Below are 21,819 nucleotides of genomic sequence, written 5' to 3' on the forward strand. Positions count from 1 at the left end.
GTTTGCATAAACTGAAACTGTGCTTAACCTGATTTATGGAGCAATGGATAACAAGGCGTGAACTATATTTTTTTTTTTGAGTTGAGGACTGTTGAGTACCATAACTAATCCATTATTTTTCCATCTTGCCGTACTTTGTCAGCTGGGCTATGTGGCGGCATCTATTATGAGTATCGCTACTAGGGATGCTTGTCCAGGTGAGTTAAAATTTTGTCGTCTTCGATTTAACTAAAATCATGCTATAGCTTGATATGTACACCTCAATGAATGGTAGTTCTCCATTTATAGGTAGAGTCAAACATCATTATGGAAGCAAGATTCCCAATGTATATGAGTTGACTTGCCTGATGCCATGTTGTGATTTTCATTACCAACATGCATATTTGTCAACCCTTGTGTTTAGCTCATATGTGATCTCCTGCCAAATGGCCCTCAGGGGGCCTGGTCAGGCTCAGATTTGGGATGTAGTGCTTCTGGTGTTTGTTGTTTTTTCATCCGTGTGGCTGTGTACTCCCTCCGTTCTCTTATGGCTATGGCTGTGAAGTTACTGTAATTTACACAGTTTTCTACCAGCTTTTTTTCACTACTTTCTACTAAGTGTACTGTATTTTTTGCTTCTTTTCTGTTCTTTCAGTACACTGTATATGGTTGGAGAAGCAAAGTGTGTTTGTCCATACATTAAACAAATAGCTACCGTTCAAGTGTTAATACAAGTGTCATACTCACCTGTCGAGATCAACAACTGAACTGAAAATCTTTATTTGTTTGTTTTTATAGCTTCAACTGAACTGATCAAGTGGACGAGGGCTTCAATGTCTTGGCCTGATCAACGTCCGTGGACTTAGCCAGATGATCACCACCACAGTCAGTGTCATTCATCACCGTGCCAAACAAAACTGCTCACCACAGAATAGGATGCACCACAGGTATGAACACGCCGCCATCTACTCACTCCTCCCTCGCCATAGGTCGGCAGATGGTGAGGAACGTCCATCCCATGGTAAGTTTGGGCTTTCTACAGTAGAGTACATTCTATTAAAAGTGGATTAGGATTATTCTCGATCCATGACTTTTAATTATTCCTCCGCCACACCGCCCTAGGCTTTACATTATGGTAATGCAAATCCCTCTCCCTCCACCTCCTCAGTTCAGAATCATTGTTCCTATAAATAGTGAAGATGAAAAACAATTCTAACTGTCCTTTCTGGAAATTGTTTGATCGTGTCCATTGTAGGCTAAATTTTATTGTTTCACAAGTTTGAAACTTACACACTCTTCTATATTTCAGATGCATGAGTTTCTTTAAAAATGTACACGTGGTGTAAGGGAGGAGGTTCTGTGTGTGCCATGCCTACTTTGTCCCCTCTTTACTAGGTTCAGGGCTAGGTATTTTGGCATTTGAGATATCACATTAAGCCCTCCAACTCTCTATCAACATTATGTTTACATTATTCGTAGGTACTACAAAATTTTTGGTACAAATGATGGGTGCCTCGGTGGTGATGTGATACTGAATTAAGAGATACATTTTCAAATGAGAAAAGGTGTGGTCACTCTTTAATTGAAATTCCTGCTTTGTCCCCTCTTTACCAGGTTCAGGGCTAGGTATTGCGGCATTTGAGATATTGCATTAAGCCCTCCAACTCTCTAACAATATTATGCTTACATTATTAGGTACTAAAAAATATTCGGTATGAAGTGTGGGTGCCCCTTTTGTGATACTGAATCAAGACGTATATTCTCAAATGAGAAAGATGTGGTAACTCTTTATTTGAAATGTTCATGTTATCCTGTATGGTTTGGAAATGAGTCGAAAGAGTGCATTTTTTCAGTATATGATTGTATGGAAATGAATGATTCTCTTTTGAATATTGCATTTTTATGACAAATTGCTCGATGTTGTTAATTTGCAATACAAGCATTTTCAAGATTGCAAGAAATAACAATCTGGAGTTCCAAAAAAACAATTGTGCTCTGCAATTTTTAATCAAACATATCATTTCTTCACTTAGATAAGCATAGATCATTTTCAAGTAAGAGAATTATAATAGTGCAAGGTCTAGATTGCTGCTTATAATTCAAAATACTCTTTGTTGTCTTGATAAAGTAGTTGTTTACTTGCAGGATGTGGGGTTACAGTTGGAAGGGATAAACCTTGCTGGTTATTGCCAATCATTTGACAAAATGGTGCCAATGGAGAGTATCTTGGAAACATCTCCATGTTTACAACCGAACAGATGCTGCAACTTATCAGGTGTTGTTATATGAAACAGAGAGATTGTACCACACGTTGTAAAATGTTGAGCCACACTACATGTTCTTCCTTTTCTATATTTTACGACATATCAAATTCACAACATACACCAATTTGCCCAACAGTTTTCACCAATGTAGCAAGATAGGAGGGAAGGAAGGGAGGCACTGGGGTCGCCATTCGTGTCACTCGAGCAAGCGACATGGGGGCCTTTTCTTTCTCAACAACGAACTTCCATGACTGACACATGTGCCTTATCTTTCTTAGTACAGACCTCCACAAATAGGCTCACACATCTGGTCGTAATATATATGTAGACGTGCGTTGCACGTGCACACTTACTAGTTAGTATAGGGAGAGATTTCTCCAAGGATCTCGTCAGTCTCGTGGCAACTAAACTAATAGAGCAAATGCAGCTACAAATATACACACCGTGGTTGCTTGGCACAGGCAGCAGCACAGCGCGACCAATGGCCCCGTCCATCGGAGACGACGACATGGCCGAGCGCCTCGTGGTCTCCTCTCTTCCCCTCGAGACACGGTTCCCGCCGTTCCAGCTCAAGCAGCACGGCGGCTTCTGGTTCCCCGAGCCGATCCTCCCGGATATCGTGGCCGTGCGCGCGGTGTTCGCGCCCAGGCCGTCCGACGTCTTCCTCGCCAGCTTCCCTGTTAGGTACCAGATATCTCTCTCACGATCTACGGAATACAAGCTTTGATTATACACGAATTGGATTACAGGAGGGTAGAGGAAGAGCAGAGGAAGGAGAAGGAGGTAGCCACCGCCGGTTTCGTCCGTGATCCACTGGATACCCCTGTCGTAGCTTCGCCTCCGGGTACTTGTAGCTAGTAGCGGTTAGCGCTGCACAGCCAGGCCCGGCCCATATGATATCCAAGGTCCAGCCCAAGTACATGTATGGGCTAGGGTAGGTCCCTGACATCCCTCCCTCCTTCAAATTCGGCTTGACCCCAAGCCGACGCCTCCGAGAACCACCCGGATCCCATTGCCTTTGTTGTTCCTGGCCTTGGTCGTAGTGGAGGTAGACTTCCACGAGGGAGAAGTAACTGTTGTGGCCGAAGGAAACCCTGAAGACAGCAGCGACAACGATGACGCCCCTCCCTCCTTGAAAATGTTCTTCAGTGGAAACTGCAATCAAATAGCCTCCTTGGACAGCCATGAAGGTCCTTAGATCATCAGGTGCGCCCAACACACAAATCTTTCCGCTTCTCGAGGATTTGCATGACTGGCCACAGAATGGCGGCAAGAACCCTAGTAGCAATATTAACTTGTCAAGTCTGCAATCAAGCTCCAATGTTCCAAGCAAGATATTGATGGTTACCCACTAATTTAGTTTGCCGCTGGCCATTGGCTTCTCCATTCTCAGTAGGATGCATATAGAAACTGCACATGCAAGCCAGACTTGAAGCAAATAATGCATCGGGGACGTCAATGTGCATGTACCACATAGATAGCTCGCAAAGCCTCCGGGGTCCCACAACTGCTCAAGGTGATCGCCACTAGCTGAAGTACTATCAAGCAAATGAGCTGCCCAATCTCCAACATGAAGCAAAGATATGGGAGTGGCAGTTGTAAAATTCTTGCTGTAGAACCATGCACTTGCATTCAGGAGATCAAGTACATCACTAATGATAGCTGGAGCATAGTAAGGAACGGTACTGAAAGGCCTCTTCCGCAGATCCGTTACTAAGCACTCAGGCTCAAGTTTCAGAGGTGGGTTCTCAAGGATAAAGCATGCATGGGGGTATTGAAGCATACTAACCTTGCTGCTGTTGTTGCTCTGAACTTCCACTAACCATTTGCAAAATAAGCATGCTTTAGTGCACAAAGACTTGCCCTGAGCGACACCAATTTGTATGCTTCCATAGGTGGGACTCACCAAGTGTTGCACTGCATCATCTACAAAGAGACCAGGAATACACACAAAAATACCAGGAATACACAGACTGACTGTACTGGAGCTTGCCATTCCACACACACTAGGCAGTCGCTGATTGAAATAGAGCAACAATTTATCATAAGTAGCAACCCAGAATTGAGTCAACTCCAAGAGAACAGTAGTGGTGTGCAGAGATTCCACATTAGTCTTCAAGTTGCGTGTGAATTCTGTATCAAAATTGTTTAGAGCAAGAGCTGACCTTGGGGGCTTGGGTTGCAGCAATGACAATGGTTCAGTAGGATAGTATGCATCCAGGTGAGAATTGAACAACAACGACGGCTTAGGGCTGGCCATGTGTCCTTTGTGACAGATCCACACTTGCAAAGGAGGATGTCGTAGCTGATAATCCAGATCAGCAAAAGGTAGTATTACCAAGCACTGTGTCATCGTCTGTAGACAAATAGGAAACAACCATTGTATTTTGCCAGCAGATGTTCTTCCATCCGATGGACGCCAAGACTGCAACTGTGCATTTTGCAAACAACTAACGTGCTCCTCCATGGGAATCAAGTCACAGCAGGAGACTACCATCGGAGAGGTAATATGATTAACTTGAGGACGAAATTCATAGAACGCTTGAACTGAAGAGATAACTGACTGCCATCTCGAAGCACCCAAGTTCAGATCATTCATACAATGCATTATCGGCTGGCTCAGAATAAGAACTTCTATTGGCACCGTGGGGATCCTGCAAACAACCTTCAGAAAAATGCAGGGTTTCATCTGATGTACACTTGGCAAATATCTTGAGAATGTTATCAAAGAAGTCAGGTCACCAGATAAATACTTCTGCAACCAAGAAGGTTTCAGCTCCATTTCTAACTGGCAATACGTGGCATGGGGTATCTGTGGACTTCCGCTGATGAAGTGATCAAACCCATATGATACTTTAGCATTGCTTCTCAAAGGCTGTAGGCTGCCACTATGCATGACTATCACATGCGGTCGGTGCACCAAAAGATCACCAACTTGCTTAGAACTATATTCGGCCTTATCAATGAGAAATCTGGGTAAAGCAGCCTTTCCGAGTGTGAAATCAATGCATCCTCTATCAAGCAATTTCTTCGTCAGACAAGTAACTTGGGGCAGCAACCCTTCATCAGAGCAAGAAAACGGCGGCCACGGCATGGGTCGTACCTCATTTTCGTGAGCAAAATGCATCCAAAACGATGGCCACAGCATCGGCCGTAGCAGCATCCACTTCCGCCAGACTGGAAACTGGAGCGAAGTGGCACCAACTTGGTTGGAGCATTTCGTCGAATAGGAGAAAGGCGCCATGCCGATGTAGACAGGGGACGCTCTGCGGGAAACAGCAAGGACCTCATGGACCTTGTTGGTGGGGAAGGAGACGCTTGAGAGGACGGCAAGCTCGAGGGCGACGTCTGGAGTGGCCGCCACGAGTGTGCACTCGTCCGATCATGCAACAGCGACGCCGCAGGTGCTGTCGGCGAAGGACTTTCGTGACGGAAGCTGGACGTGGAGCGGCGGGTTGATGCTGGCCATCACAGGAATGGTGAGGGCGCCGAACTTGTCGCTGAGGTCGACGACGGACTCGTGGTAGACGGTAGTGACCTTGTCGACGCTGTTGGTGGCGACAACTTGGTTCGAGCCATCCGTCGAATAGGTAATGTGCGCCATCGTGATGCAAGCAGGGGGCACGTCGTGGATGACCTCGAGCACTTCCTGGGCCTTGGTGATAGAGTATGTGTCGCTGCCGATGGAGGACGTTGCTGGTGCGGGTGTGAGATGCTGCACCTCCTCGTTGTCGAGGTCGACCGCGGGATCGAGGCAGACGGTGGCGGCGGCATCACGGACCTCGTTGACGATGGCGGTGGGGACGACTTGGTTCAGACCATCCGTCGAACAGGTGGTGGGCGTCGTTGCGGTGTATGCAAGGGACGCGTCAAGGATGACTTCAAGGACCTCTTGGGGCGTGGTGGTGGAGCAGGCGAGGTCGCGGACGTGCGCACGGGCACTCATCTCGTCCGCCTTAGTGCATAATCTCTCGAGATACCACAACAACTGCTCCTTGGCAGACATGACATCCCACTCCGGTGGTAAGTCGGTAGGCATGGCGTCGTCGCCGGTGAAACAGATGAATCGGTGTGGAAGAAAAATTGAGGAAAATAAGGTGGTGGAAAGGTGGTGGACTGGCTCTGAATACCAGATTTTAGGTACTAGATATCTCTCTCACGATCTACGCGATACAAGCTTCGATTATACACGAATTGGATTACAGGAGGGTAGAGGAAGAGCAGAGGAAGGAGAAGGAGGTACCCGCCGCCGGTTTCGTCCGTGATCCATTGGATACCCCTGTCGTTGCTTCGCCTCCGGGTACTTGTAGCTAGTAGCGGTTAGCGCTGCACAGCCAGGCCCGGCCCATATGATATCCAAGGTCCAGCCCAAGTACATGTATGGGCTAGGGTAGGTCCCTGACATTCCCCAAGTCCGGCACCACCTGGCTCAAGGCGCTGGCCTTCGCCACCGTCCACCGCGCCGACCACCCACCGTGCGCCCCCGACCACCCGCTCCGCCACCGCAACCCGCATGACTGTGTAGAGTTCCTCGAGGTGCCCTATGCGCTCACTCCGGACGCCGATGCATTTGCGGCGCTCCCATCCCCGCGCGTGATCGCCACCCACATGCCCTACTCCCTCTTGTCGGAGCAGATCATGGCGGAGGGCGCCGGCTGCAAGGTCATGTACGTCTGCCGCGACCCCAAGGACGCCTTCATCTCCACGTGGCTGTTCGCCAGGAAGACGGCGGTGGCCGCCGCAGCCGAGGCCGCCAACGACGACGAACCGCGGCCGGTGCCAACGCCGTTCGGTATGGAGGAGGCCTTCGAGCTGTTCTGCGACGGCCGGTCCCCCGGCGGCCCGCAGAGGCCCCATGTCTTGAGCTACTGGGAGGCGAGCCGGAGGTGGCCAGAGAGGGTCCTCTTCCTCCGGTACGAGGAGATGTTGGGGGACCCGGTGGGCAACGTGAGGAAGCTGGCCGAGTTCATGGGGTGCGCGTTCTCCGGGGAAGAGGAGGCCGCGGGGGTGGCACTGGAGATCGTCAAGCTGTGCAGCATCGACGCCCTGAAGAACGTGGAGGCGAACAAGAGCGGTGCTCAGAACTACGTCAAGAACAAGGCCTTCTTCCGGAAGGGGGTTGCCGGGGACTGGAGCAACCACATGACGTCGGAGATGGCGGCATTGTTGGACGGGGTCGTCGAGGACGCGCTGCAAGGGTCGGGGCTCGCCTCTCCTGCCGCCGAGTCCATGTGAGCCGCCGGCCGCCAGGCCTACCTACATGTACACATGCACAGGGGCGGAATTGGGCTTGTGGCAACTAGGGCTATAGCCCCAGGCGTGGCCCAACTCGCAACTATGGTGTACTTCCAATGATGCACTTTGTTAAATTGTTTACATTTTTATCAAATTTGTTCTCATGGTAATAATGAATTCATATTTCATTGTTAATGCGAATTTATGGTGTACTTCAAACATGCATTGGTATCCGCAGTATTTGTCATTTTTATAGCCACTTAGTTTTAGCCCTAGGCTTTGAGAAATCCTGGCTCCGCCTCTGCACATGCACGTCGATGCTGGTTGTGGATGCATCCATACCGTAAACTATTCGATAGGTCAATATTCAATAAAACACCGACCTTGTTTGTTAGTAGAGATAGAGAAATATTGGTGAAATTGTTGATTTATTGCTTGAGCCTTGTGGGCATATATATAGAAGTACATGGTTATCTTGGAGTACAAGTCAAGGTAGATTATTTCCTAGTCTATTCTATGTTTTCAATCTAATTAATATACCCAACACCCCCCGACAGTCACAACGGTAGCGACGTGGATCGCGAGACTAGAGAAGAATCCGAAAGCAAGCCGACGGACACCACCCCCCCCCCACACACACACACTAGTCGTAACGGTCGATGCATCGCGGAAGTGGAAACCGACGAGGTTGCTCAAGCAAGGAGGTAGCCCTTTGTGCCGTTCCTCGAGATAGCCAAGAGCGTGGGTGGTGTAGCCGTGGTCGAGGTAGCCGTGCGAAAAATGTCGTGGTCGATGTCGATTCGGGTAGCCGGTGTCGAGGAAGTCGTTGTGGGGCCGCGGGCATAAGAAGGCGCCGAGTTAATCATGGGCGCATTGGTGTTGAAGTAGTGGTGCATCAAGGAGAAGACGTTGTTGACGACGCGTCGCGCCATGTTTGCCAAGCCCGGGGACACATCATGGACGAAGGCACGCATCGGCGTTGCCAGCACTAGGCATGCGTAGACGGACGAAGACGAAGTTGACGAAGCGTCGACCAGGCTTGCCAGGCCCGTGACACGTCGTGGATGAACGCACACATCGTTGTTGCCAGCACCAGGCATGCGTAGACGAGGGACCTGCACGAGCCTTACGCCATGTAGACGAGTCGGAGGGCCAATAGAGAAGACTCGACAACAGTTGTGGTGCCAATCGGCATGGGGCCGATGTCACCAACGGTGGTCGGAGTAGACGAAGTGGTCGGAGTAGATGACGGCGACGCTGGCGATGGGCTGGTGTTGGACGAAGATGAAGGGGTGGACGGTCGGCGGCGGCTACAGTGGTAGCAGCGGCGGCGACCGAAGAAGAGCGGCAGCGACGACGCTATGGCCCGACGGGGCATCGTAGTGGCAACCCGATGCTCGATCGGTGTAGAGGCGCGCTGTACTCGGGACGGTCTTCACGGGACCCGCGGAGGCGCGCACAACTGACGGGCCAGGTCGATCGCACGACGTAGATGATGTGGATCATCGCGATGGGCGGATGATCAATTCAATCGCGCGCGAGGTCAGGGACACCGCTCGGTGGAGGCGAGGTAGTGCCAGAGACCGAGTTGAAACCAGCGATGACAGCCGGCGTGTGATGACGTGAGGATGAGCGCGTCAGCGCCGGCGCCCGGGCGGCCGACGCAGCGACGCGCGAGTGGCCAACCCCGAGCCGCGAACGCAACACAATGTGGAGGTGGCCGTGCATACGCGGTGGAGGCGGGGCGGGGTGGTGATGCAGAAATCCCGGTTTGTTAGGGATATGACTAGTAGGTATGACCCGCCCAGGAGGGACGGGTTATACCTATGACGATTCATGAAGCCCAAGACGATGGTTGAAGATGGTGGTTCAGTTAAGGGCTCAAAGCCCAAAGGCGACTTAAGGCCCGTAGAGATAAACCGCCATATGTATATAACTTGTATTATAAGGCAAGAATAGAGAGAGACCGAGCCGGACACTATTTATGAGCTGGCCGGGACTCTGTAAACCGCTGGGCGTCGACCTCTGTATATAAAGGGACGACCCGGCGGCGGTTCAGGGCAAGTAACATCAGATCGAGAGCTAGGTCAAGCGGATTCGCTCCCTAGTTATCGAGACATAAGCAATCCCACCTCAAACTGGATTAAGCCATTACCTTCACCGCAAGGGGCCAAACCAGTATAAACTTCCTTGTCCTTTGTCCCGTTTTAACCCCTTTAAGCTTCCTAGTTGCGATGTCTCCACGACTAAGTCCTTTCACTAGGACATATGCCGTGACAATTCCACGAGAGTTGGCACCCGCCATGGGCCAGCGCACGGTGGATTTGAGTTCTTGAAGGGCAGCTTCAAAGGGCTCAAGGGATACGCTGTGGGCCGGATGACCAAGAGTCATCGCGGCAAGCTCTACATCGACGACGCAGGCTGGGGCCCCGACGCCGGCTCGGTTGAGTACGGGTACCGGGTCCCCTTCGGGGGAATCCACATCTTCATCGGCAAGATCGGTGAGCCGGGCCTTGAGCCGGACATCTGCACCGACATCGTCGAGACGGCTCAGCGTGCGAAACTCGCTCGGGCTCAGCCCGCCATGAAGTGTGCCTTCATGGGATGCATCCATGGAGGGGAATTTTCTGAAGGATCTGTGTCTGGCGGCGAGATGGCCATCTACTCTGATGGTGAGTCATCCACGGGTGAGACGGATTCCTTGTATCAATTACAAGACGGCGGGCTTGGGGGCTGTTCCGATGGCAGCAGTATTCCGGACCCCTTTGAGCCGCCGAGCAGAGTTGGGATCTTCATGGCTGGTGATACGTCTCCAACGTATCTATAATTTTTGATTGTTCCTTGCTATTATATTAACCGTTTTGGATGTTTATGGGCTTTACTTTACACTTCTATATCATTTTTGGGACTAACCTACTAACCGGAGGCCCAACCCGTATTGCTGCTTTTTTGCCTATTTCAGTGTTTCAAAGAAAAGGAATATCAAGCGGAGTCCAAACGGAATGAAACCTTCAGGAGCATGATTTTTGGAATGAACGTGATCCCGAGGACTTGGAGTGCAAGTCAAGAAGCTGCCGAGGCGGCCACGAGGGTGGAGGGTGCCCCCCCTACTGGGCGCACCCCTATCTCGTGGGCCCCTCGGGCGGCCACCGACCTACTTCTTCCTCCTATATATACCCACATACCCCAAGAACATCAAAGGCGACCACAAAAAACTATTTCCACCACCGTAACCTTCTGTATCCGCGAGATCTTATCTTGGAGCCTTTGCCGGCGCTCCGCCGGAGGGGGAATCGACCATGGAGGGCTTCTACATCAACACCATAGCCCCTCCGATGAGTTGTGAGTAGTTTACCACAGACCTTTGGGTCCATAGTTATTAGCTAGATGGCTTCTTCTCTCTTTTTGGATCTCAATACTGTCGGCGTTCTGAGAACGGGGGTCCCCAGACTTGCCTGCCTGCGGCCTGCGGCGTGGCTCAAGTGGTGGCCCAGTGCGGCCCATCTTCGTCGACTCAAGCTCAAGACCCTCGCAAGGGGCCAAGCCTCGCGGGGCGGACGACAGGAGGCTTCCTCAGGAGCGGCCTTGCCAGGAAAAGCTCGCGAGGAGGTGGAGAGATCAAGGCAAGGGTACCTCGCGAGGTGCTCATGACGCAAGCCATGACGATCAAGACCAGGCAGGCGCCAGGCGGGCGCCGGCCAACACAATGTCCTTGTTTCCTCTTTGGTGCAAAGGGGGCAAGCACAGACCAAGGCATTGGGCAAAGGTTGCCATTCCAGTGCAACAGGACCAAGACCGGCAGAGCGGCAGGACGAAGGTCACCGTGGAGCCTAGGGCGGCGTCATCGCCAGAGTCTTTGACAGTCGAAGACCAACTTTAGTCAGGATAAACTGTACTAGATGTTCCCCTTCAAAATGGTCGTTGTTGGCGCCCTTCCCGCTCAGTATTTGGGAAGAGGACCAGGGCCTCTATATATAGGACTAGCCACCACAGTAGGAGGCATCTCATCTGGATCTCACCCAGAGCCAATAGAGACGGAGCAATTCCTCTCCAAGCACACCACCACAAGAACACCCCTCGCGAGGCTGTCCTTCCTTTGTACTATCCATCATCAGCCCCTAAGACAATCCACTCACCACACACTGGAGTAGGGTATTACACCACAATGGTGGCCTGAACCAGTATAAACCTCGTGTCCCTTGTGTTGTTCATCGAGTAGTCTAGATTCTCGGCGAGGCGTTGGGACGTGGGTTGGTAGAGGAAAGATCTTCACGCGTACCCCAGAGTTCGAACCTTAAGGGTTTGCTGGAACCCCACATCCGACATTTGGCGCGCCAGGTAGGGGTGCACCGGAATCTTTTCTTCCGCCGTCTCGCGTTCCATCGTTCATCGTGTCCATGGCTGACGCTCGCCGAGCTCGTGTCGAGCGTCGGGCTGCCCTCACTGCCCATGTCGCCCAGACAGCTCCCGTCGGTGGGCCTCCACGTCGTTCCCCGTCGCCTGCCGCCCACGCCGCCACCGGCCCGGCAGGGAACGAGCAGCAGGCGTCGTTGCTGCATCCCTCGGTGCGGAGGGAAGGCCGCACCGCCACCCCGTCGCTAGCTCCAGCTGGCTCGTCGTTGCATGCCCGTCGCGCCCCTGCGGATGCGCACGCCGCGTTGCTCCTGGCGCGTGAGCTCCTACACTACCGTCATGTCGACGAGCTCTACGAAGAGTGGCTCGCTCGCATCACCGAGCTTGTCAGTGCCGCAGGGGGCTCCCCTGCGCCGTCCCTCTCTCTGCATCTCCCTCCGTCCTGCGCGGGTAACGCAGCTCCGGAGGTGCCTCCGCCACCTCCTCCTCAAGAAGGCGCCCTGGCTCCTAGGCGTGCGGCCCCTGGGCGAGACCCACCGCGTCCAGCGCCTTCGCAGCAAGAAAGGAGTTGCCAAGAAATCCCTCGCCCCCAAGAAGGCTCTCGCGTGCTCCCCGCACCGGTGCGCCAGGATCGTGTTCCTGCTCCAGCATGTCAAGACCCTGCGCTGCTCCTGGCGGCAGCGCGCGCGGACCCCCAGGATCAGGCCCCGTGTCAGCAAAGGCCGCCGGTGACTACCGCAGGCTGCCGCGCCTTCACCGCCGAGCTACGCAGCATGGCCTGGCCGGGCAAGTTCAAGCCGGATCTGCTTCCTCGCTACGACGGCACCGCCGACCCCGCGGAGTTCCTCCGGCTCTGCGAGCTGGGCATCGAATTGGACAACGGGGATGAAAAAGTCATGGCAAATTGGTTCCCCATGGCGCTCAAGGACGGTGCCCGCACCTGGCTCCTGAACCTGCCTCCCAACACGATCTCCTCATGGGACGAGATGCGCACCCGCTTCATCGCTAACTTCCAGGGCACTCGCGACCGGCCCCCGACCATGAGTGACCTGCGCCGCATCAAGCAGCAGCCAGGAGAGACCCTGCAGAAGTACATCCAGCGCTTCAACAACCCTCGCCTCAAGATTCCCAAGGTGACTGAGGAGGCCATCATCTCAGCCTTCTCTGATGGTGTCCGCGACATCAAGATGAAGGAGGAACCGGCGATCCACGAAGACCTGTGCATGTCTCTAGAGCTATTCAACCTGGCGACCATGTGTGCAAGAGCTGAAGAGGGATGCCTCTCCCTCCTCGAGCTCCCAGCCGCTGATCCTGAAGAGAAGAATTCCAAGGCCAAGGATGTGAAGCGCATGGGAGCGGTTGTGCTCGCGGCAGAGCCAGACACGAAGCGTGGCAGGGATCAATCGGAGTCGTCCAAAGGCAGCCGGTACTGCGTGTACCACGACCTCCACACCCACAACACCAACGAATGTCAAGAGCTTAGGGCTGTACGAGAAGGACGTGTCAGCCGACGCCCCGAGCGCAGCGGTCGGGGCTATGGCCGAGGAGGAGGAAGAGGTGGAGGACGATGGGAAGATTGTGGCCCTCGCCAAGGGTGGCGTGACCGACCTCGTGAGGACCGCTGACAGGACCAGCCTCGCAAGGGGGCTTGGAGGGATCAGCCTCGTGAGGATCGCCTGCAAGACAACGCATGCCTCCCTCCTCTGCCACCACCACCAAGAAGGAATGAAGACCAGCATCAGGACGAGGGGGCTGGGGGCTTCCAGGAGCCGCGTGCTATCGCTTGCATCTTGGGCGGTGCCCAGGCCCCGGCCTCTCAGTGCATCTTCAAGCAGTTTGCTCGCAAGGTGAATGCAGTCCTCCCGAAGCTCGATGTCACGCGCCCTCTCAGGTGGTCCATGTGCGCCATCATGTTCAGCTCAGCGGATCAACTCAAGTGCGCAGCGATAGCCGGGGTCCTTCCAATGCTCTGTTCCCCAGTCATCAGCAATGTGCGGGTCACCAGGACCCTCATCGACGGTGGTGCAGGACTCAACATCCTGTCCGTCGAAACGTTCAACAATCTCCAAGTGCCGTATGATCAGCTTCAGCCAACCAAGCCTTTCTCAGGAGTCACTGATGGTTCCACCATCCCAATAGGGCAGGTCCGCCTCCCTGTCACCTTCAGACAACACAAGAACTACCGCACTGAGTTCATCGACTTCGACGTCGCCCACATTCGCCTACCCTACACCGCCATCCTCGGGTATCCAGCCCTGGCCAAGTTCATGGCAGTGACTCACCATGGCTACAACGTCCTCAAGATGCCAGGAAGTGGCGGAGTCATCACGGTCCCCTGCGAGGAAAGAGATGCAGTGTGCTCTCTCGAGCGCGCCTTCCAAGCCGCATCAATCGAAGACCCAGATCGCAAGAGCGGGAGCCTTCTCGAGGCGGCTCCCAAGAAGAAGAAGACATTACCTGGCCCAAGACCTCAGGAGGCAGGCTCCTCCGGTGGCACGGCGCCAGGGTCCGCGCCCTTTCAAGGGGCGCCTCCCTCCCTCGCATAGGAAGGCGCGCCTGGCGCCTTCCTCGAACAAGGCTCGGGGGCTCTCTCCTGGAGGGCCACTGATCTTGCCAAGATCATGAGGGAGGCACTCAGGCACCACTTGGAGGCGTGCTTTACGGTACGTTTCCCGCAGGAAGGCATAAGGAAAGAAGGACCCATCCCTCAGGAGTTCATCATTAAAGTCACTCAGGAGCTTCAGGAATCGAGAGTCATGCGCGGCAGCCGCCGCTTACCCGGCGTAGCTCCCCACCCAGGCAAGGATGGCGGGTTGCGCGTCTGCATCGACATACCAGGGCTCAATCGAGCCGCGTCTCAGGAGCGCCTCTGGCCTTCGCGTGTGGGACATTGCGAGGGTCCACCTCACAGCTACGTTCGCATGCCTGTCGGCCTGCCGAACGCGGCCGCGGCTCATCAGCGCCTGGTGCGGAGCATTTTGGAAGCTCAGGAGGTCAGGCACTACGCAGTCCCGGCGGAGATGGGGATGGTCCTCGAAGAGCCGCCCGGACCCCCAGAGCCTCCTGAGGCTCAGGGCCCCGAGGGCTCGTGAGGGTCGGCTTCTTCATCACGCGTCGTCTGCTACCCCAACACCCCTTCGTCTGCAACGGTATCAGGTGACATCTTTTCAAGTTCCATTTCAGCTGGGAGCGCCCCCCAGGGCTGCATCATTCCCAGGTCGCGTGGGTCTGTCCCTGTGGCATGTATCTCTTTTGCTCATGTCTTTAGTTTACCTTGCTAGGGGCACCCTTCGGGCTGCATCATCCCCAAGCCGCTCGGGCTTGACCCAGTGGCGTGTATCTTTCCCGCATCTATCTAGGTCGTGTGCCCTGCATATTTGACCCGTTATGATTATCGTCCGCTGCCTACCAGGGGCCCTTTTCTCCTTCATGCTAATCGCTTGCATGTTAAAAGGGGGGCGCCTGAGCATCGCGACTCATGGGCTCTTACTGGCTCTCTAGCCCTCACCTCCTGGCCTTGTCCATGGCATCGCGACTTGGCATACCAGCGACGGCTGAGCTCGCTCGAGGGCCAGGACTTGAGGACGTAGAGCATTGGCATCTAACCAATCTTGCAGGAATGTACCACCAGCAAAGGCCCAGAGCCAGGTGCAACCCGCCTTGGGCTAGGGCCCCGTGAGTCCCGCGCTGGCTCACGGGTGCCCAGATACACCTCGTCTAGCCCTACCGTGCCAGCCACGTGTCAGGGCGGGGCTGTACACGCCTCGCGGGCTCCTCCCAGAGGGGGGCCCCCTCCCACATACCAGTGGAAGCACCATGCTCCGTGCTGGCTGACGACACTCGAGGAGCGGCTATGCCCGTACACATACGGAAGCGCTATGCTCCGCGCTGGTGATAAACAACTGAGAGCAGCCCTCGGCTGTACCAACCAGGGAGCCCAGAGCTCAGTGTCTGGCCTCATCGCAACGCCTCCCCTCGGGAGCGCCATGCGAGGGGGCTGGACACGCACGGGGGCTACGCCCGGGCCACACCCGAGCGCACGCCAACCAGCCAGGTCCCCCGAACCTGGTCGTCGCGCGCCTCTCCCCGAGCGGAGCCAAGGTATGAAGACCATTTGAATGTCAAGGGGGACTCCTGAGCATTGCGACTCAGGAGCCTAACTAGTCACGTAGCCCCTCACTCCTTGGCCCCGTCCTTGTTTCCGGTCGGGGCTAACGGCGGTTGAGGTATGCACGGGGCCAGGCCCTGCCGACATAGAACGACAAATCCACTCCTACCCCTTCCCTATTTGCTGTTCACGCGTCAAGGGGGACTCCTGAGCATCGCGACTCAGGAGCCTAACTGGTCACGTAGCCCCTCACTCCTTGGTTCCGTCCTGGTTTCCGGTCGGGGCTAATGGCGGTTGAGGTATGCGCGAGGCCGGGCCCTGCCGACATAGAACACAAGGCAAATAGGAAGGAAAACTGCAAATTCTTGGAAATTCAGAAGCAAATGTTACAGACCATAGGTTGTTCTCACAATGCCAAACACAAGTTTAAACGCCTCCACGAGGCACGGTGCATGCTGCAGGAATTAAAACAGGATAGAGGTCGTGAAGAGATCATTCCTGGGCAACACCGTCGCTTGTGGTGGGGTTGCGCTTCACAGCTCCACCTCCTGAAGCTGCAGAGCTGGCAGCACCTCGCTTGGGCCTGGTGCTGAAGGCGCGGAACTTCGCCAGCAAGGCCTCCGCTCGGCCCATCACAGCCTCAGCAGCAGAAGTGGCAAGCTTGCCGCTCACAGGCTCTAGCAGACTATCGAGGTCGGCATTGGGGTCACGAAGGTAGACGTGGCTGAGGATGCGCGTCAGCGCTGCGGAAGAAAGGACGCACGCTTTGGCCTCGGCCGTAGGGCCGATGCCGTTCGTGACATCTTCAAGTGCCTGGACCAAGAAGGGAAGCAGTTGGGCGGGACCATCCTTCGTGCCAGCCAGCGGCTTCTCTAAGCCACCGTCGTAGAGCGTCTTCAGCACTGCGCGAGCCTTCTCCTCCAGCTTCGCGAAGGCCACCCAATCTTCAGCCAAGACCTACGCCTTGGCGTCCAGCTCAACCCTCTCCGCCTTCAGCGCCTGCTCCAGCGTCTCCAACCGGCCACGGCGGTCGTCGAGCTCAGCATCCGGATCCCTGACGGTAGCCTCTTGAGCCTTCATCTCCTTCTCCTTCTCCTTCTCCTGGCGGTCGCAGACCTCCTTGGCAAGCTCGTCACACAAGCCTTGCAGCTCGTCCTCCAGCGCCTTGCAGCGGCTCCAGACGTTTGTAGCATCACCCAAAGCGGCATTGCGAGTGGCCTTGGCCTGGGAGGTGGCTTGCTTCTCCTCCTCGAGGGTCGACACAGCCTGGCTCAGCGCCGATTGGACAGAGGCATCAGAGCGGACCCAGCCAGAGACCAACTCCAGGCGCCCGGCCACCAGGCGGAGGTCGGCGCCCTGGAGATCTTCTCACAGCCGACCCAGCTCGCCAGCAGCACGATCCAAGACGGTGGAAGGAGTCGGAGAGACGGCATCCGGTGGAGTAGGAGGAGAAGAAGGCAGCGTAATCCTAGCATCAGGCATTGGGGCCTTCTAAGCCTCGGCGGCCTCGACGACAGCGTCAAGCGCGGACACCTCTGGAGTCACCAAGGCCACGGGGGCTGGATCCACGCCAGTGCGCCCCTCCTGGCCTCGCGAGGATGACCGGGCAGGGGAGGCGCGAGCCTCGCTACCTCCTTTTCCCACAGACGAAGGCGCAGCCCCGGCAGGCGAGCTCGCCCCAAGCAGGGCCGCTGAGGCCCCTTTCAGCCTTTTCGCCATAGGCGGCGGCCTAGCCAAAAGAATACAGACGTCAAGCCTTGGCGACGGAAACAGGAAGCAAAGCAGAAGTCAAGCACTTACTGGTCGGCAGTCGCGGGCTCAAGCGGCCTCCGGCCAAACTTGAAGCCTGAAAGCCTCCTGCGGGGATCAGCCTCGGGAGGTCCGGAAGAGGAAGGCGCATCAAAGGGGCTAGAGCTGGCTTCAGGCAGCCCCAGGGCTGGAGTAGACCCTCGGGAGATCAGCCCCGTCCTGTCCTTCCTTGGGACCAAGGGTGGGTCCTCTCCCCCTCGCGTGGCGCCGGCCTCGTCGTCATCCGACATGGAACGGAGGGCGCTGGATCTATGCCAAGGGGAGGTCTCCCCCGTCCCCTCGGCGGTTGCTTCAGAGTCGTGCTCTTCCTCCTCCTCCTCCTCCTCGTCTTCCTCCTCCCCCCGCCGGAGTCGTGGAGGACAATTCCATCGTTGCCATCGCCTCTAGATCCTCGGGAGCTTCCGTCGGCACCAGTCCGTCCCCGTTGAAGGTGGGCATGGCGCTCACTACCAGCTCCCAGTCATCGCAAAGGAACAAGGGGATCGGAGCGCCCTCCGGGCTCGGCACATCCTCCCCAACCAAGGAGCGGAGGGCCGCGGCCAGATCCTCGTCAGCTAGGGCCTCAGAACTCAGGCGGAGGACGGCGTCTGCGTCCCCGAGCCTCCACAATGGGTGCGAGTGCACCTAAAGTGGAGCCACTCGGTGCACCAAGAACTCCCTCAGGAGCATGGCCCCGGTCAGCTTCGCCGCCCTCAGGTTGCCCGGCCTCAGGTCTGTATTCATCTTCTTCAGCACCATCTTCGCTCGACGGTCGTCAAGCTCCGCATGAGACCACGCATCGACGGCCTAGGGCTGCCCTATAGGCAGCACCAGTCGGGGGTGGATGCGCCCGACGTCCATCATGACCCACTTGCTCCGGAAGCCGTCAATCCTCTTCCCCGTCTTTGATATGGCGTTGGATTTGGAGTATGCAAAAAAGCCCGCACATGCAGAGATGTGGGCACCGGAAACTCGGAGGGAGAAGAAATGGCGCAGCAGGGCCACTGAGGGCATCACCCCGACGTGTGCCTCACAATAGTAGGCAAAAATCGCCAGGAGAAGGACAAAGTTGGGGTGGAGATGCAGGGCGTGCAAATTGTATTGGCGAAGAACAACAAGGAAGAACTCGGAGAAGGGATGCACCAGACCAGCGATGATGGCGCTCATGAAGAACGGATAGAAGGTGCTCCTCTTGCCTTCTGCTGAGCAGAGCCGGGTCGGAGCACGGTCTCCCCCGCCTCGCTGCCCTGCACCACCGTCATCAGGAACGCGAGGGCGAGATTCTTCTCCGACATGTTTGGGGGATCCAGAACCGGCGAGTACCAGGCCAGCGGAGCCCCGACCGGGGTCTTGGAAGGCGCCATTGCTCCCGGGGTAGGAGATTGAGACGGATCTGGAGGATTTTGGAAGCAAGTGGGCGAAGGGCAAGAAAGGGGATCTGAAGCAAGAAGGATGAAGGCAAAGAAAGTAAGCCTGGCCTCGACCTACTCTTTTGTCAGTCGGGCAGTTGCCGAGGCGTTGTGGGGAAGCGGAGATGCCCGCATCCAGTCAATCGCCATGCGGCGCCCAAGGCCGCAGGCTGTTGGGGCCCGCGGTGCTCCGCACTTGCCCCTTCGCTTCTCCGCTAAGCCAAGTCCGAGCGTGCCTTGGGCCCGGGGCTACTGTCGGCATTCTGGGAACGGGGGTCCCCAGACTTGCCTGCCCGTGGCCTGTGGCGTGGCTCAAGTGGTGGCGCAGTGCGGCCCATCTTTGTTGACTCGAGCTCAAGACCCTCGCAAGGGGCCAAGCCTCGCGGGGCGGACGACAGGAGGATTCCTCAGTAGCAGCCTCGCCAGGCAAAGCTCGCGAGGAGGCAGAGAGATCAAGGCAAGGGTACCTCGCGAGATGGCTAAGGAGATGAGTTTAAGCCGGGTAAGGTGCTTTGGCGACTCAGATTTTGTGGCTCAACAAGTATCAGGAAAGTGGGATTCCAAGGATCCTCTCATGGCGGCTTATCGCCGTGAAGTTGATGCCATTGCTGGACACTTCAAGTGTTACCAAGTGGAGCACATTGATCGCAGAAAGAATGAGGCGGTTGATGCTTTAAGACGGCTGGGGTCTCAGCGTAAGCCGGTGCCACCTAACACTTTCTTGGATATTCTGCATAACCCTTCTGTCAAGTTGCTTACAGAGGAAGACTTGGATGTTCCTGACCCAGAAGCACAATTGGTGGCGGCTCTTCACGTCATCCTAGATTGGACAGTTCCATTTTTGGCTTATATGACCCGAGGCGAGTTGCCTGAGGATGAAACCTTGGCCAGGCAAATAACCCGGCGGTCTAAGTCAATGACAATTGCCAATGGCGAGTTGCATCATCGCAGTGTCACTGGGGCATTTCAGCACTGTGTTTCTCCTGAGGAAGGTCAAGAAATTCTTCGTGAGATTCATGAAGGAGATTGTGGCCATCATGTCGGTTCAAAGTCCCTGGTGGCCAAGGCTTTTCGTCATGGATTTTATTGACTGATGGCTCACGCTGATGCGGAGAATCTGGTCAGTAAATGTGATAGTTGTCAGAAGTTCTCAAGATGTGCTCATGTGCCGGCTCAAGAATTGAGGATGATTCCGATTACTTGGCCGTTTGCAGTCTAGGGCTCGACATGGTTGGGCCTTTCAAAAGATCCAAAGATAAAAAGACCCACCTCTTGGTGGCGGTTGACAAATTCACAAAGTGGGTTGAGGCAGAGCCAGTTAGTAAGTGTGATGCAGCCACGGCAGTTCAATTCATGAAAAAGGTGATCTTTCGTTTTGGCTTTCCACACAGCATTATAACTGACAGTGGTACTAATCTGTCCAAAGGCGCCATGGAGGAGTTTTGTCAACGTGAGCATATTCGGTTTGATGTTTCATCAGTAGCTCACCCCAATCCAATGGTCAAGCTGAAAGAGCCAATCAGGAAATCTTGAAAGGCATCAAGCCCCGGCTTTTAGTTTCTTTGCAACGTACGCCGGGTTGTTGGGTCGAGGAGTTACCCTCTGTGATATGGAGCATCAATACTACCCCCAACAGGTCTACGGGTTATACGCCTTTCTTCATGGTTTACGGAGCCGAGGCGGTTCTCCCTAGTGACATCCGTCATGACTCACCTCGCGTGGCGGCTTATGTTGAGGCAGATAATGAGAAAGCGCGTCAGGAAGCACTTGACCTATTAGATGAGAAGCGTGACTTGGCAGCAGCCCGCTCGACGATTTACTAGCAGGACCTTCGCCGTTATCACAGCCGCCGGGTTAAGTCCAAAACCTTTCAATAAGGTGATTTGGTGCTCCGGCTCATCCAGGATCAAACTGATGCACACAAGTTATCCCCACCTTGGGAAGGGCCCTTTGTGGTCAGCAAGAACTTGAACAACGGGTCATACTACCTTATCGATGTTTGAGAGCACAAAGACTCACGTAAGTCGGAGGAGGAGACCCGCCGGCCGTGGAATATCGCTCATCTGCGGCCTTACTACACTTGAGCCACCGGTTCTCATGATGTACATATTTTTGCGATGTATATATTATGATAAGTAATAAAGTAGGACCTCTGTCCTTTTCATCCTCAATGATCATATGTCTTCATCATCATCATTTCAGACGACCAATTGGGGGCTGATCGTATTCAAATCTAGCTTAACCCTCTTGGTCCGGCTCATGATCGTATTCGAATCTAGCCGTTAAACCTCATGATCACTAGGGGGCTTCCTATTCAAAAATAGGTCGTATTTGAACCAAAGAGAACATAGCTATCGGTACCCTCTTGATCTGCACAATGCCAAACTCACTAGGGGGCTTCTTGATCGTATTCAAATCATAGCTTAACCCCTTTTGGGTCCGACTTTGATCGTATTCGAATCAGAGTCGTTAAAAAATTCTCAAGGTCATTTGGGGGCTTCCTGTTCAAACATAGGTCATATTCGAACCAAAGAGAACATAGCTGTCGGTACCCTCTTGATCAGCGCAACGCCAAAGCCACTGAGGGCTACATGATCGTATTCAACTCCTAGCTTAACCCCTTTGGAACGGATTACTGATCGTATTCGAATCAGAAGCCTTGATGTTTTCTTTTTATTTGGTT

The 21,819-nt window shown here is 54.6% G+C and overlaps 1 protein-coding gene across 1 annotated transcript; it reads left to right on the forward strand.

Annotated features, from left to right (window-relative positions):
- Positions 1-2,724: 2,724 nt before the first annotated feature.
- Positions 2,725-7,478, forward strand: LOC123080554 (cytosolic sulfotransferase 16-like). The gene is made up of 3 exons (XM_044503491.1): positions 2,725-2,922; positions 5,010-5,012; positions 6,657-7,478. The coding sequence occupies exons 1-3, from the start codon at positions 2,725-2,727 to the stop codon at positions 7,476-7,478; spliced, it is 1,023 nt and encodes a 340-aa protein (XP_044359426.1).
- Positions 7,479-21,819: the final 14,341 nt, after the last annotated feature.

This window comes from Triticum aestivum, chromosome 1B (genome assembly GCF_018294505.1).
Source record: "Triticum aestivum cultivar Chinese Spring chromosome 1B, IWGSC CS RefSeq v2.1, whole genome shotgun sequence".
Lineage (NCBI taxonomy): Eukaryota > Viridiplantae > Streptophyta > Magnoliopsida > Poales > Poaceae > Triticum > Triticum aestivum.